The 15,376-nt window shown below is 40.7% G+C and overlaps 1 protein-coding gene across 1 annotated transcript in view; it reads left to right on the forward strand.

Annotated features, from left to right (window-relative positions):
* The window catches only part of FASN (fatty acid synthase), a 145,845-nt gene that overhangs the window by 53,049 nt on the left and 77,420 nt on the right, over positions 1-15,376 (forward strand). Inside the window, exons 10-16 of the mRNA XM_073606706.1 lie at positions 2,067-2,254; positions 2,350-2,539; positions 4,905-4,999; positions 6,023-6,157; positions 6,281-6,484; positions 12,375-12,490; positions 12,614-12,789. Coding sequence (XP_073462807.1) covers positions 2,067-2,254; positions 2,350-2,539; positions 4,905-4,999; positions 6,023-6,157; positions 6,281-6,484; positions 12,375-12,490; positions 12,614-12,789 — 1,104 coding nt within the window. The remainder of the gene's footprint in view (positions 1-2,066; positions 2,255-2,349; positions 2,540-4,904; positions 5,000-6,022; positions 6,158-6,280; positions 6,485-12,374; positions 12,491-12,613; positions 12,790-15,376) is intronic.

Genomic DNA, 15,376 nt, shown 5'->3' on the forward strand with positions numbered 1-15,376 from the left:
TTGGGAGGAATTGTGCCTGTTCATTGGTGCCAGTGGCAGGAATTATGCCCCATTGTTTGTATCAGTGCATGAAATGGTGCCCCAAAGCCCAGAAAGAAGCAAGCAAAGGGCCGCATCTGGCCCCATGACGGTAGTTTGGAGACCCCTGTTGTACCTTACTTTTCTACGTTCAAGTTAAAGTATAGACTAGGATCTCTATTGCTTGTCAGGTTAAGAGCATGCCCAGGTTAATTGCCACCTGAGGCGGCCTTTTTTGACACCTTCTCCTTCCCCAGAAACATTCAAAAGCCTATATGTTCTTCAGTGGGTGCCTCCTTATCGTCGCAACCCATGTGGCCATTTGTTCTGTACCCCCATCCCACTTTGGTTGCTAAGACACTGGTGGCTGAGCCACTCAAGGGCATTGGTTTCTAGGACACAGGCAGCTGGGTGGCACAGTGCCAATGGTTATTATGGTTTCTTGCCACCAAAAAAATGGCTGCCCACATGAATGTCTAAAGAAATAGAGTATATACCTCCATTAAAATGGAGGAGACCAAAACTTCCCCAGACTAAAGAAAAATGGCCGCCGAGCAAAATCAATACAAACCACAAGCAAAATGGCGGTTTCGGAATTTCCGGTTTCACAATACATAAGCTTACACAGAACAGCCAATCCGGTTCCCCAGATGAAGACACGTGACGGTGTCGTAACGCGTAGGGATTGGCTGGAGCGATACACACACATCTGAAGTACAAGTGAGAGGGCGCTGAGAACGCCAGTTCGTTTTATGCAATATCTTGCCTGTTTTTAACAATTTAAATAGCGGAGCAACACAGAGATAATGATGGAGAGAAAATAAGCAAAGAAGGAAAAACTCCTAGTGATCACTTCTACATCTTAAAGCCACACCACTGAATGCCTGAAAACCACAAACTAAAGGTGAGGGTTCTGTGAGACCACACTAGGAGACACCAGCAGCAGAAGGATATATACTTATCACACCACCTACACCTACATCAAGATGTATTAGAAGAAATATTTATAGACTCTTTATATGCTATAATTTATTAACCCTTCACATACCATATTCTGCTTTGATCACTTGCACTTTATTATAGCACGAAAGCGGACTATTATTATTGATCTATATGGTCACTATTGTACAATTATTATCTTATGGTATTATTTATGATAAATTGCAATCTAATTAATGATTTTAGAAAATGTATTGCTTTTTATTCACAGGAGATATTTATTCACAGTCATGCACTTTATTCACGTTATTTAGGCACGTCAATAGTAGAGTGTTATGGTTTACTACTGTTGATATATTTATTTGTAATTATTCACGCTTAAATTCATCATTATCATCCTATCAGCTAATAGCAGTGATTGCTATATAATACAAGTAGAGATCATAGATCCTAATATTGATTAGCTGCAGCAACCATCACCTACCTCGGTACACATTTTTCACAATTAATATTGCGCGAAATATAATTTTAATAATATCTCAGAAATGCTGCCCCGTGTACACGGGGTAATGTTGCTAAGCTGTAGTGAGGATGGAGAGTCCATAATGGGTACACTGGTCTCAGTAACCTAGTAGTGCTACTGTAAATGGTCGCCTCAGTTTGCCTCACTGGCAGCATACATTGACTTGAGAGTAATCTGGGAGATATGCAAAAACTTCTCTCTTCAGTCCTAGTGTTTTTCTTATAGTATCAACAAAATAACACTTCTCACAGCCTCCCGGTATACACTGGAGGCCATAGGTATTTAGCATGAGGATATGTATGTATGCATTAGGATACTATAACCATTGTCTTCATGATAGTGGTCTGAAGTAGCTGTTTAAAGACCAAAAGGGTAATCACCCAATGGTAATACATAAGCAGGTATTGTGCTTTAAGGACATGAGTTAAGGGGTAGGAAGGAAGAGGGGGTCTAGTTGTCAATAGACTTCATACATGCGGACCAAATGTTTTTTTTATAATTTGCAGGGCATCCTTTACCCATATACAGTATGTAGAGTCTATGGCCACTTTGATTACATTTTTGCTTATATATTATGTGTTTACAGGAATGGGGACACAATGGAAAGGGATGGGCCATAGTCTTATGAACCTGGACATGTTTCGTCAGTCGATTCTGAGGTCTGATGAAGCCTTGAAAGGAACTGGGCTGAAGGTATCAGAGCTCCTCCTAAAAGCTGATGACAGCACCTTTGAGGACACCGTGCATGCTTTTGTTGGCCTTGCAGCCATTCAGGTAAGGTAATTGTGACTTCTAGTGAATGCCTGATGGTGGTGAAGACCATCAGCCATTGGTGAATTCCAGCTCACAGGCTGTGGTCTCCCTTGCAGATTGCCCAGATTGACATGCTGAAGGCCATGAAACTGGAGCCCGATGGCATTGTTGGACATTCTGTGGGAGAATTAGCATGCGGCTATGCAGACAACTCGCTCACTCATGGCGAAGCCATTCTTGCTGCTTACTGGCGGGGTAAATGCATTAAAGAAGCCAAGTTACCACCGGGTGGAATGGCTGCTGTTGGTGAGTCACACTCATATCTTCCTATTGAAATACTTGACTTACCTTTTATGAGTTTCATGTTTAGCTAAAGCCATAAGTTTTCACTCTGTGTGTTATTTAGTAATGCTTTTAGTGGTTGCCACAGCTGTTTTATGGGGAGATATTTGTCAGGGGTGACTTGGTTGTTACCGAGGGCATCTCAGTTTAAGGAACAAGTGCTGGCCGCTGGTGAAGACTCATTCACACCATATGTGTTTGGCTGTTGTGAGCCACCCTTGCCCAATGCAGTGCCAGTGCAAACATAATGAAATTGGAGTCCTATGACTTGGGTTCACACCACTGCGATGTATTGGTGTACGCTAAAAAAGTAGAACATGCACTACATTTTGCTGCAGTGCGGTATGCCACATCGCAAAGCGTTGCGATGAGTAAAAATGTATGAAATGTCACGTTGTCAAGCTGAAAAAAAAAAGTAGACCATGTGATGTGTCATTTATGCTGCCATGTTATACCACAGATAATGGTGTGATGCATTGCCACTGCTCCATGCACAGCTCAAAGCAGCAGCTCTAGTATGACACGGCCACTGGTGGGAATGAGCCCTTAACGAGTTTGAAGCTGTAAAATGATATTATAATGTTGGGCACAGCTTATCTATAGGGCCAAAATGTTGGGGATGCTTCTCTATGAGTTTGTTGGACATTCCATTACAAAGCCTTACGCTAGCCTTTCTCAACCTATTATTCCTGAGGAAACCTTGACATCAGTTTTAGGTCTTGGGAAAACCCTGCTAAAACCAATTCATTTGGGGATCAGTGGGAGTTATGCCCCTTACATTGGTGGTCAGTGGGAAGAATGTTCTTTACATTGATGGTCAGTGGGAAGAATGCCCCTTACATTGGTAGTCAGTGGGAAGAATGCCCCTTACATTGGTGATCAGTGGGAAGAATGCCCATTACATTGGTGGTCAGTGAGAAGAATGTCCCTTACATTGGTGGTCAGTGGGAAGAATGTCCCTTACATTGATGATCAGTGGGAAGAATGCCCCTTACATTGGTGGTCAGTGAGAAGAATGTCCCTTACATTGGTGGTCAGTGGGAAGAATGTCCCTTACATTGATGATCAGTGGGAAGAATGCCCCTTACATTGGTGGTCAGTGGGAAGAATGTCCCTTACATTGATGATCAGTGGGAAGAATGCCCCTTACATTGGTGGTCAGTGGGAAGAATGCCTCTTACATTGGTGGTCAGTGGGAAGAATGCTCCTTACATTGGTGATCAGTGGGAAGAATGCTCCTTACATTGGTGATCAGTGGGAAGAATATTCCTTACATTGGTGGTCAGTGAGAAGAATGCCCCTTACATTGGTGATCAGTGGGAAGAATGTCCCTTACATTGATGTTTTGTAGAAATAATACCCCCTGCATTGGTGGTCAATAGGAAGAATGCCCCTTACATTGGTGGTCTCTAGGAATAAGACCCCTTACATTTTTGATCAGTGAGTGAAAGACCTTTACATTGGAGGTCAATAGGAATAATGCTCCTTACATTGGTGATCAGTGGGAAGAATGTTCCTTACATTGGTGGTCTGTAGGAATAATACCCCTTACATTGGTGGTCAGTGGGAAGAATGATCCTTACATTGGTGGTCAATAGGAATAATGACCCTTACATTGGTGGAAAATAGGAATAATGGCCCTTACATTGGTGGTCAGTGGGAAGAATGCCCCCTTACATTGGTGGTCAGTGGGAAGAATGCCCCCTTACATTGGTGGTCAGTGGGAAGAATGCCCCCTTACATTGGTGGTCAGTGGGAAGAATGCCCCTTACGTTGGTTGTCAGTGAACAAAATGCCTTTTACATTGTATGGGGCATTCTTATTAGTAACCATCAATGTAAGGGGCATTCTTCTTACTGATCACCAATGTAAGGGGCATTCTTCTCACTGACCACCAATGTAAAGGGCATTCTTCTACTGATCACCAGAGAGCTAATAGATGGATGGTGTCATGCTGCTACCAAGTGATGTAGGCCCCAGAACTCTGCAGGCACCATCAGACGAGAGCTCAGTCAGCCATATCTTGAGGAACCCTGGCTGAGAATGGCTGCCATAGGCAGTAAAGTCTGTGAAGTTTCTCCTATATTCAGGTCAGGGCATGACTAGTAGTAGTTAGTCAAATTCAACTGGACTTGTTCTGTCATGTTGAAGACGTAAGAGTGTCCTGCAGTTGCGTTTCAATATTTTCATTTGTTATAACTTTTACTAACATTCAGCAATTGAACTGGGCATGTTTGTAAAATATTCTGCTGAATCCTTGTAATTGAATCCCACTGGCAGTTGCCAGGCAGGTAAACATTGCATCATGACTTTTATTTGCTCTCGGCAGGTTTGACTTGGGAGGAATGTAAAGTTCAGTGCCCACAGGGAGTGGTACCGGCTTGCCATAATTCTGAGGACACCGTCACCATATCCGGCCCCCAGGTAATGGTCCTGTTCTCTGTAGGCCAATCACAACTATCCAGTATCATCTCATTTGTGAAGTGTTAGTTTAAGTTGATTGCAGCATTCTCTCCAGTCATTTTACAAGTCTATAGCATCCTGAGTTATGTGTTTCAAGGGAGTACACTCTTCATCACAGCCCCATACTGGGTTATGTGTTTCGAGGGAGTACCTTCCTCATCACAGCTCCATCCTGGTTTATGTGTTTTGAGGGAGTACCCTCTTCATCAGAGCCCCATCCTGGGTTACATGTTTCAAGGAAGTACCCTCTTCATCAGAGCTCCATCTTGGGTTACATGTTTTGTCTGAGTACTCTCTTCATCAGAGCCCCATCCTGGGTTACATGTTTCGAGGTAGTACTCTCTTCATCAGAGCCCCATCCTGAGTTGCATTTTTTGAGGGATACCCTCTTCATCAGTGCCCAGTCCTGGGTTATGCATTTTGAGGTAGTACCCTCTTCATCAGTGACCAATCCTGGGTTATACATTTTAAAGGAGTTCCCTCTTAATCGGAGCCCCATGCTGGGTTACGCGTTTCAAAGAAGTACCCTCTTCATCAAAGCCCTATCCTGGGTTATGTGTTTTTGAGGGAATACCACCAACAACCAACCTGAGTTTTACATTTCGAGGGAATGCCCTCTTTATCAGAGCCCCATCCGAGGTTACAGGTTTTGAGGGAGTACCCTTGTACCCTTTTCATCAGAGTCCAGTCCTGGGTTATGTGTTTTGAAGCAGTACCTTCTTCATCAGAGCCCCATCCTGGGTTACGTGTTTCCAGCAAGTATCTTCTTTATCAGAGCCAAATTCTGGGTTACGTGTTTCCAGCAAGTACCTTCTTTATCACAGCCAAATCCTGGGTTATGCATTTTGAGGGAGTATCCTCTTCATCAGAGTCCCATCCCGGGTTGCGTGTTTCGAGGGATTACCCCCTTCATTTACATAACATAAAAAATATATATTTGATAACCGGCCCACTTTAAGAGGTTTCTGTATACCTGTGTTACAGGATTCTGTGCGGGACTTTGTTGTAAAACTGAAGAAGGATGGCGTCTTTGCAAAGGAGGTACAGAGTGCTGGAGTGGCCTTTCACTCCTATTACATGGCATCTATTGCCCCATCACTTCTCCGTGCCCTTAAGAAGGTAAGTCTTCTAGTCTAGAAGCGTTTGCTATTCAGACAGCGTAAGCTAGGTTTTATTGCATGACGATTCCATCCGTGTTTACTGCAGACCTTTGATTTGCCATCTCTGTCTCGTGTGTCATAGGTCATCACTGTGCCTAAGAAACGATCCCACCGCTGGGTCAGCACCTCCATCCCTGAATCTCATTGGCGAAGCGATCTCGCGCAGCTCTCATCAGCAGAGTACCACGTTAATAATTTAGTGAGTCCGGTCTTATTCCAGGAAGGCTTACAGAGCATCCCCGAAAACGCAGTGGTGGTCGAAATCGCTCCTCACGCCCTTCTTCAGGCAAGTCTTATAAGCTGCTTTTTTATTAGCTCACCCTTGATTTTTGGAAGTAATTATTTTCTCTACTTGCTTAGTTAAAAAAGATGGCAGAGGTGACATTGGAGGGTTGAATAGACCCCTTGATGTCTCCTAAAGAGAACCTGTCAACTGCACTATACTATCACATAGGGCAGCCTTTCTCAACCATTTTACCCCAAAGGAACCTCTAAAATAATTTTCTGGTCTTGGGTAACTCTTACTAAAAGGGTTCCCCAAGGGGGGTCTATTGCCATTGGGGGTCAAGGGCAAAAATGCCCCTTACAAGTACATCCATGGTTAAAGTATAATTAAAGCATACCTCCCAACTTTTTGAGATGGGAATGAGGGACACCTATTAGCAGGCACATGTAGGCATAGGACACACCCCTTGCCATGCCCCCTTAAAGGAGAATTGTACCAAAAAATATTAGTTAAAACCACAAATACTTTTTTTTTAACTACTACTATTCCTTTATATTGGCTTTTGAAGTTTACAAATTCAACAATTTAGAAAGCAGATGAAAGGTTTAGCACCCTGAAACACTTTCTGAGAGATAAATAGTGCATTTTATATACAACTATAGAGATCAGACCAAAATGAGGGACAAATGAGGAGGAAAGAGGGACAGAGGGACTTTGTTCTAAATCAGGGACAGTCCCTCGTAATCAGGGACAGTTGGGAGGTATGATTAAAGGCAAAACCTTTTTTTTTTTAGTTTTGGACAGAGTGGAGTGGGAATAGAACGCCTGTCATTTTTTTTTTGCTGTCTGTGTCTTCGTTAAGGAGATTCATCCTCTCTAATGTTCCTGTTTACCATTAGTATTGAAAGTGAAAGTAAAAGAAACCCAAATTTTGGGTTGTCCCCAGAAAAGTAATAGAGGGGAAATCTTCCAATGGGGACACTAGATCCGGGGACCTGGGAGTCCCAAAGGATTCCCCTTAATTTGCAGGGATTTTCTTTCACGTCCGGTTTAGCTATGAGACAGGAAGTGATGGGAAATCTCCCCAATGGGACACAGATGGTGAAAAAAAAAAATCTGTCAGGGGTTATAACCCTTTCTTTGCTCTATCTAAAATAAAAAGTTTTGCTTATAGTTCTACTTTAAGGGAATCCCTTGGGGGGCCCCACAGTTTACCAGAATTTGTGTCCCCATTGGAAGATCTCCCCTCTAGAAAAAACGTTTTGCCTGTAGTTCTACTTTAATAGAAAAAATGTAACCCTTACAACTAAAATTGGTGTCATGCTACTGGCTTTGCCTAGTGGCATTGGTCCTTGAACTACGCTGGCACCATCAAATGGGAAGATAATCACCCGTAGCTCAAGGAACCCCTAGAAACCCATGGAGGAACCCTAGGGTTGAACACTGGTTGAGAATGGTGGACATAGGGTCTTGTCAGCTCCCTTGTGATGGCAATAATGTTAGCCTAAAAAAGTAATACATGTTTTATCGCCATTAGTTTCATAAAATAAAAAAATTAAAATATTCAAAAGTTCCCGCCCCCACGTACACGCCTATGTAGGAGAATGTGAACATCGTGTGTTGTTCGCATATGAAAATGACGATTGTATCACCATGCACACCGGAATGGGATCAATAATTCTAGGGCCATCATTCACCATTTACTCTAAATTGATTAACTGTGAAGGGTTTGTGAGCACCACTTATGGAAGATTTTAGTTTTGTGGGCACACGCAATTTTGAGGCTTTGACGTGTTTGGTATCTATTTACTCGACAAAGCCTCGTGCTTTATATTTTACAAAAAAATGTGGTGTTATATTGTGTTTATGTTCTCTAAATTTAATGTGAATGGATTATTTTACTGAAAGTATGGGTTTGATAAACAGTTGTGCTAATCTTGTGACCTAAAAAATTGCAACTGTCACTATTCTTTTTTTTGCAGGGTCTCAGTAACTAGAATTTTTTTTTGAGGTTTTAATAACCTTCAGGCCTAAAATGTGCATTTTAAAGTGTTCAAAAAATTGCCAAAACAGTTCTGGCAGCGAAAGAATTCAACACATAAAATTTGAGCAATAGCCCCAAAATACTTATTTTAGGTGGAGGAACATCTAGCCTGGGATCTCACGTTAGCCAATCACGTGCCCCGTATTCCCTGGTCACATGATCTCTGAATGGGCGGATCAACCAGTCCAATGCCAGTCAGCGGACATCACACGATTGTTTATGGCAGTGGAGCAGCAGTTTTCCCAAAGTCATTTTTGGTGGCTTTTACTCTACTATTTTTGCAAGGCAGCAGAGTGGACTTGAACTCTTATTACTGACACTCACCTGCTTTATAGAAAAGTTTTCACTCTGCTACAGAGCAGATGCTTAGTGATAGATAAGTATAGGAGACGTAATAACACCTTCCACACATGAGACAATTTGTTTTTTCCAATTGCAGCTCTCTAAGCCCGTGGTACTGGATCTCAAGGGTACATACCTTAAATAATAACAATAATAATACATCAGTGACACTCGAGAAGTAATTTTGTTTGTATGGTTTAAATTAAACGAACAGGTGAATTTGTAGGCGTAATCTGAATTTAAAAAATGGAACTAAAACCAAAAAATGTTTTTGTTCTAGTTTTAGATTTGGGAAGGTTTAAACCCCTGCCAGTTTTATATTGCTGGTAAAAAAAAAAAGAGAACCAACTTGTTTCGGGGGGTTCACTTCCACTTCATCAGGGCTTATATGGGCAGTAGGATATTTAGCATATTGATGATATTTATACAAAGTAAGTATAATATCAGCAGATTGTTTAGCAAACTATCTAGCTATAAAAGCTTTGAACATGGGAAATAAAACAAAAAGTTTTTTTTAATTAATTGATCATGAAAAAATAGCACATTCAAAATACTTTTTTGTGAAGAAATCTTTATTATGCTAGAAAAATATAAGTCTGGAACTATCTTTACCCAACAAAATTTACCATCTATATCTATTTTCGACTTCAATCCAAGGAATGAATGCAGATGAGTGTGATTTTAAATGCTTTTATTTTGAGGGGGAAAAAATTGTTCCAGACATTTATTTTTCATCATAAAGATTTCTATTAAAAGTTATTTTAAATAAATTAAATTTAAAAACATTTTTTTCACAATGGCTTCATTATAAAAGTAATAAAAAAATTATATATTATATATATATATATAAAGGGGGAATCTCATAAAATTAGAATATTATCAAAAAGTTAATATATTTTATATAGATGGTAGGTTAATTGGCTTCTGTTTAAATTGGCCCTAGTATATGAATGTGAGCTGGGGACCTTAGATTTGTAAGCTCCTTGAGCATAGGGACCGATGTGAATGTACAATATATATGTAAAGTGCTGCGTAAAATTGACGGCGCTATAAAAGTACCTTAAATAATAATAATAATAATAAGACCAATAAAAAAAAAAAAAGGATTTTTGTTTGAAATTGTGAAATATTAAAAACTACAGCAACAGTGACACCTGCTGGGCAATTGTATGTGTGTGTTTTTTTTTCTGTGTGCTATTAATGGTATTCGTTTTAGCACATACCATGCAGTAGGATATACTTGTAGGGTTCCGCGCATAGTATATTACTTTTTATTCATCATTTCATTCATTTTTCACAGTTAATTTTGCACAATATGATTGTTTCCTTTACTTTGAAATTTTCATGTTGTTCCCCTATGGAATTAGGGGTGGAGCCTTAGGGGTGTGCCTGGGCACACCCTAATCACTGCGTGCAATGCCAAATCCCCTATTGCTTCCTCTCCCCCTGGCTGCTGCAGGGGATGTTTCAGAATGGAAAGTGAGGGAAGGGACTACACTATAATGTGTAATTTAGCAGCCCCTTTCCTTTTCAAAATGTACACACTCACGGTGTTCATTCATAACTGAAGCATAGTAAACTGTTTACTATGCTTCCGTTTTTGAATGAACAGGAAGCCGCTCAACACAGAGGACTATCCTGTTCATTCACTGTCCACTGTGTCCAGTGCAGCTGAGTCTGCAGAGAAAGGGATGTGTGTTTGAGATTTGGGATGCACACTTTAATGCAATAGGCTGTGCACACCTATGGGTGGATTTATGCACTATTTTATTTAGTATATACTGTATACATTAGACCTCGATCATACCAGTTTAAAGTTGACCTCCAGCTCAGTCTTGCACAGTTGTACAGGCTCCTCTCCTGTACTGAAATTGCCCACTCTGGTTTCACTGCACACTGTGAGCTTCTCACAATGTGCAATAAAAGCTGCAGCAAGTCAGATAGAACCCTCCTCATTTCCTGATGGCTCATGGTACACATTTTTTTTAGGTTTAATTACAAACAGTGGCAGTCCATACGGGGAGCAGAGGGGCCACCCCCCTAATCTACATGCAGGGCGCCAGACGCATGGATTCCAAATGTTCTTTTTTTTTTTTTGAAGCACACGATTAGAGCCTGCCGCTCTAATTGGCTTAAAAAAAGGGTGGGCTCAGGGCGCAGAGCACTGCGCCCACCCAGTTGTGTGACTATAGCAAATTAATATTCTCTATTGTCTTCCCGATTCTCCTCCCGGCCAATCAGGAAGCGGGTCCTGAGACCCGATTGGCCAGGGCCGGCACCCGCTGATCGTTGGGCAGAGACTCAGAACAGAGATCTGCCTATGTAAATAAGGCAGAGCTTCATTCTGACAGGAGGGAAGGGATGGATTTTGTGTCTCTGCAAACCAAGGAATAAAATCCATCTCTTCCTCTAGTAAAAGCAGCACATAATACAGTACTCAAAAACACTGGTTAGACGCACAATTAACCCTTTGATCGCTGTAGATGTTTAACTCTTTCCCTACCAGTGTAATTAGTACAGTGACAGTGCATATTTTTAGCACTGATGAGTGTCACTGGTTCCCACAAAGTGTTGAAATTGTCAGTTAGTGTCCGATTGGCTGCCGCAATATCGCAGTCCCGCTATAAGTCGATGATCGCCGCCATTACTAGTATCAAAAAAATAAAATGAATAGAAATTCCAGTATATACTGTATCCTATATTCTGTAGACGCTATACCTTTTGTGCAAACCAATCAATATACGCTTATTGGGATTTATTTTTTTTTTTTTACCAAAAACATGTAGCAGAATACATATTGGTCTAAATTTTATAACAAATTAGATTTTTAATTGTTTTTTAATTGGATATGTTTTATAGCAGAAAAGTTTATTTTCTGAAACTATTAAAACGGTGCATGGATTTTATTTCCTCTCTTGTTGTGTTTTTTTTTTTTGTTTTTATTTGATTTGTTTTTATTACTGTATTAAAATGGCTCATTATGGTTTTATTTCCTCTCTTGTTGTTGTGTTTTTTTTTTCTTTTTGAAACTGTAATAAAAAAGGGATTACAAATATATATATATATATGTTTTTTTTTCCTTTTTCTTTTTTTAAAACTGTATTAAAATTGCTCATTATGATTTTTTCCCCCTCTCTTGTTGTTGTGTTTTTTTTTCTTTTTGAAACTGTAATAAAAAGGGATTAAATATATATATATATATATATATATATATATATATATATATATATATATATATATATATATATATATATATATATATTTCCCTTTTTGTTGCATCTTTTCTTTTTCTTTTTCATCTTGTTTTTTTTTTTTTCTTTTTGAAACTAATAAAAAGGGATTAAAAAATATTTTTTTTCCCCTTTTTTGCATCTTTTTTAAAAAATTTTTTTACCTTTCATGTATACTGATGCTGAACTGTGTATGTTATTTTATGTAAACGACATATCTCAATAAAAGTTTTATTGTTCAAAAAAAAAAAAAAAAAAACAATTTATAAGCTTTACATATATAGGAACAAAATCTTTCTTCCATTCAGTGCTGACTTACGTTTTGTCCCACCAGGCGATCTTGAGAAGAAGTTTAAAGTCAACCAACACAATCCTCCCTCTGATGAAGAGAGGACATAGTAACAATTTGGAGTTTTTCCTTACAAACATTGGAAAGGTCTATTTGAGCGGGTATGAATTATTGTGCTGTTCCAAACCTCAGTTCATTCTGTATTCTTAGAACTGTTGTAGTCCTGTTATAAGTTGATGTTGCCATCGGCTTTCTCCGGATAATCGGATGTTTTCTTTCCGCAGGATTAATGTTCATTGTAATAATATCTATCCTCCGGTTGAATATCCTGTCCCAGCCGGGACTCCTCTCATCTCTCCTCTCTTCCAATGGGACCACAGCCAGACTTGGGATGTCCCCAAACCCGAAGATTTCCCTGCAGGTTCAGGGGGATCCACATCGACCACAGTCTACAATGTTGGTAAGTTGAAGACACAGTAACATAGTGATGGAAGAAAAAATTTGTTTAACTTAATATCGAATCCATTGAGCCAGAAAAAGTTATAAGAGAAATAAAAAAATAAATAAATCTAAATCTACTCATGGTTGCCAATTTAGACCGATGGTGTTGTAGAAATACGTTTATACATTATCCACTTCCCGCCGGGAGGGCGTACATGGACTCCTTAGGTTTCAGTGGTTAAACGGGGATGATGCCTGCACCTACAGGCAGGGCCGGTGCTACCAATAGGCAAACTAGGCAGGCGCCTAGGGCGCACAGCTGCCTAGGGCACCCGGCCACTGGTGTTCCTACTCTCTTCTCTCTGCAGCAAGCAACTAAGTCTCAGCATCAGCAAACATCTGCCGCTCCGTTCACACAGTGGCACAGCGGCGGTGGAGGACTGTTTGTGTCCTGACTCCCAAAAGAATGGAAGCAAGCAAACATTCATTGATGGGCACTGGTGAGGCTGCATTGATGGGCACTGGTGAGGCTGCATTGATGGGCACTGGTGAGGCTGCATTGATGGGTACTGGTGAGGCTGCATTCATGGGTACTGGTGAGGCTGCATTCATGGGTACTTCGTTAAAAAGGTGGGGTATACATGGGCAGGGAAAAGGGGGTGGAGCCCCTGGGGGGGGGCGGCAAAATGAGGGTTCGCCTAGGGTGTCAAAAATCATTGCACCAGCCCTGCTTACAGGCATCATCCCGGTATCGATCTTCCCATCCGGTGATTCTCTTCAAGGCAGAAGTGATCTAATTAGCCACTTGATCACTTCTGAGGGTGGCCCACCCCCTATATATATATATATATATATATATATATATATATATATATATATATATGTATACCGTATATACTCAAGTATAAGCCGAGTTTTTCAGCACATTTTTTTGTGCTGAAAGTGCCCCCCTCGGCTTATACTCAAGTCAAGCACTTTTCTGGTGCAAAGAATGACATTTCCCAAACCGACTTAGGAACCCCAAGTTTGGTGTGCGAACCCACTGAAACTAGAACTACAATATATCCAAAGCTGGGATTCCTAGCATTAAGTGGCCCCGAGATATGGGGCCCCAAAATCGGTTCGGAAAATGTCATTCTCTGCTGCAGTAAAATGCTTGACATTTTCTGAACTGGCCACTTGGTGCTAGGAATCCCAGATTTGGTTATGTTGTAGTGCTAACTCCACTTGGTTTACACACCAAATTTGGGGTTCCTAGCACCAAGTGGCCCCGGAATACGGGGCCCCAAATTCGGTCAACTGTGTCCATCTGCAGTAATGTCATTTCGGGACCCTTTGGGTCCAGAGACCCTAAATTTTGGCTGCAGCTAGGGGGCATCTAGGAACCCTTAACTACCGAGTTTGAAGTTTGGGGGACTATGGCTGCAAATGGGCACAGTGAGGCTGCAAATGGGCACAGTGAGGCTGCAAATGGGCATTGTTGACCTGCTTTTCCACTTACAGTAGCTGCGCATTTCTCACCCTAGGCTTATACCCGAGTCAATAAGTTTTCCCAGTTTTTTGTGGTAAAATTAGATGCCTTTGCTTATATTCGGGTTGACTTATACTCGAGTATATACGGTATATATAATATATAATATATATTTAAAAAAAAAAAATTAATAATAATAATAAAAAAAATTTTTTAAAGTGCCCCCGTCCCACCGTGCTTACGCGCAAATGCGAACGCACACGTTACTCCCGCTTGCATATGTAAACGGCGATCACAGTCTGCTTCCTACGGCGCATGTGTGAGCCGCGCTGCGCTTTCTGAATGGTCCCGCCGTCTTCTGAGTCCTGTAATGTGTTCCAGAAGGCTACGGGGGGAGGGGGAGGTGAACTTCTGCTCAGATCGCTGCCGTGATCTGACCATAAGTGGGAGCGGGTACCTGTCAAAACCAGGTACCCGCTCCTCCACCCCCCCACAAAAGTGCCAAATGTGGCCGAATTAATTTTACCATGAAACTACCATTTTTGCACTACTGACGAAGCAGAAAAACTCTTTTTCCCCTCATTGAGCCCTTTAGGTGAAATTTACTTTAAAACGTTTTTTTTTTTTTCTAGGGTGTTTTTAGGGTAGTTTAGTTCATTTTATTTAGTGTTCCTTGTATGTGTGTTTTTTTTTCTTGAGTAATTACATTGTTGTTTGTGTTCTATTACATTTTTTATTTTACTTCATACGCTATCTCTGTTGTTTTTGTAAATAAATTAATAAAAGAATAAAAAAAAAATCTGGACTCGGATAATTGAAAGGAACTTTTGTAACCTTCAGGAGCCATTTAAAGCTCATTGCACCCTAAAAAAAACAAAAAACAACATTTTGGCTGGGTTTTTAACAGAATTTTTGGGATAATAGAACTCTGTTTTCCGCATCTTTACTGGCTCCTAGATATTTCAAAACATAAAAATAAACCCAAAATAAAATGGATTCCCCCTTTGCCTAGTGCTGAAGGGTGCGTCTCTTCTGTACATCTGTACATTACAAATAAGAAAAGAATACCGCAGACTAGTTTCAGCTGCTCAGCTAATATTTGTGGCTCTCTGCTATTTACTTATTAGCCCAATAC

The sequence above is a fragment of the Aquarana catesbeiana genome, linkage group LG12 (genome assembly GCF_042186555.1).
Source record: "Aquarana catesbeiana isolate 2022-GZ linkage group LG12, ASM4218655v1, whole genome shotgun sequence".
NCBI lineage: Eukaryota > Metazoa > Chordata > Amphibia > Anura > Ranidae > Aquarana > Aquarana catesbeiana.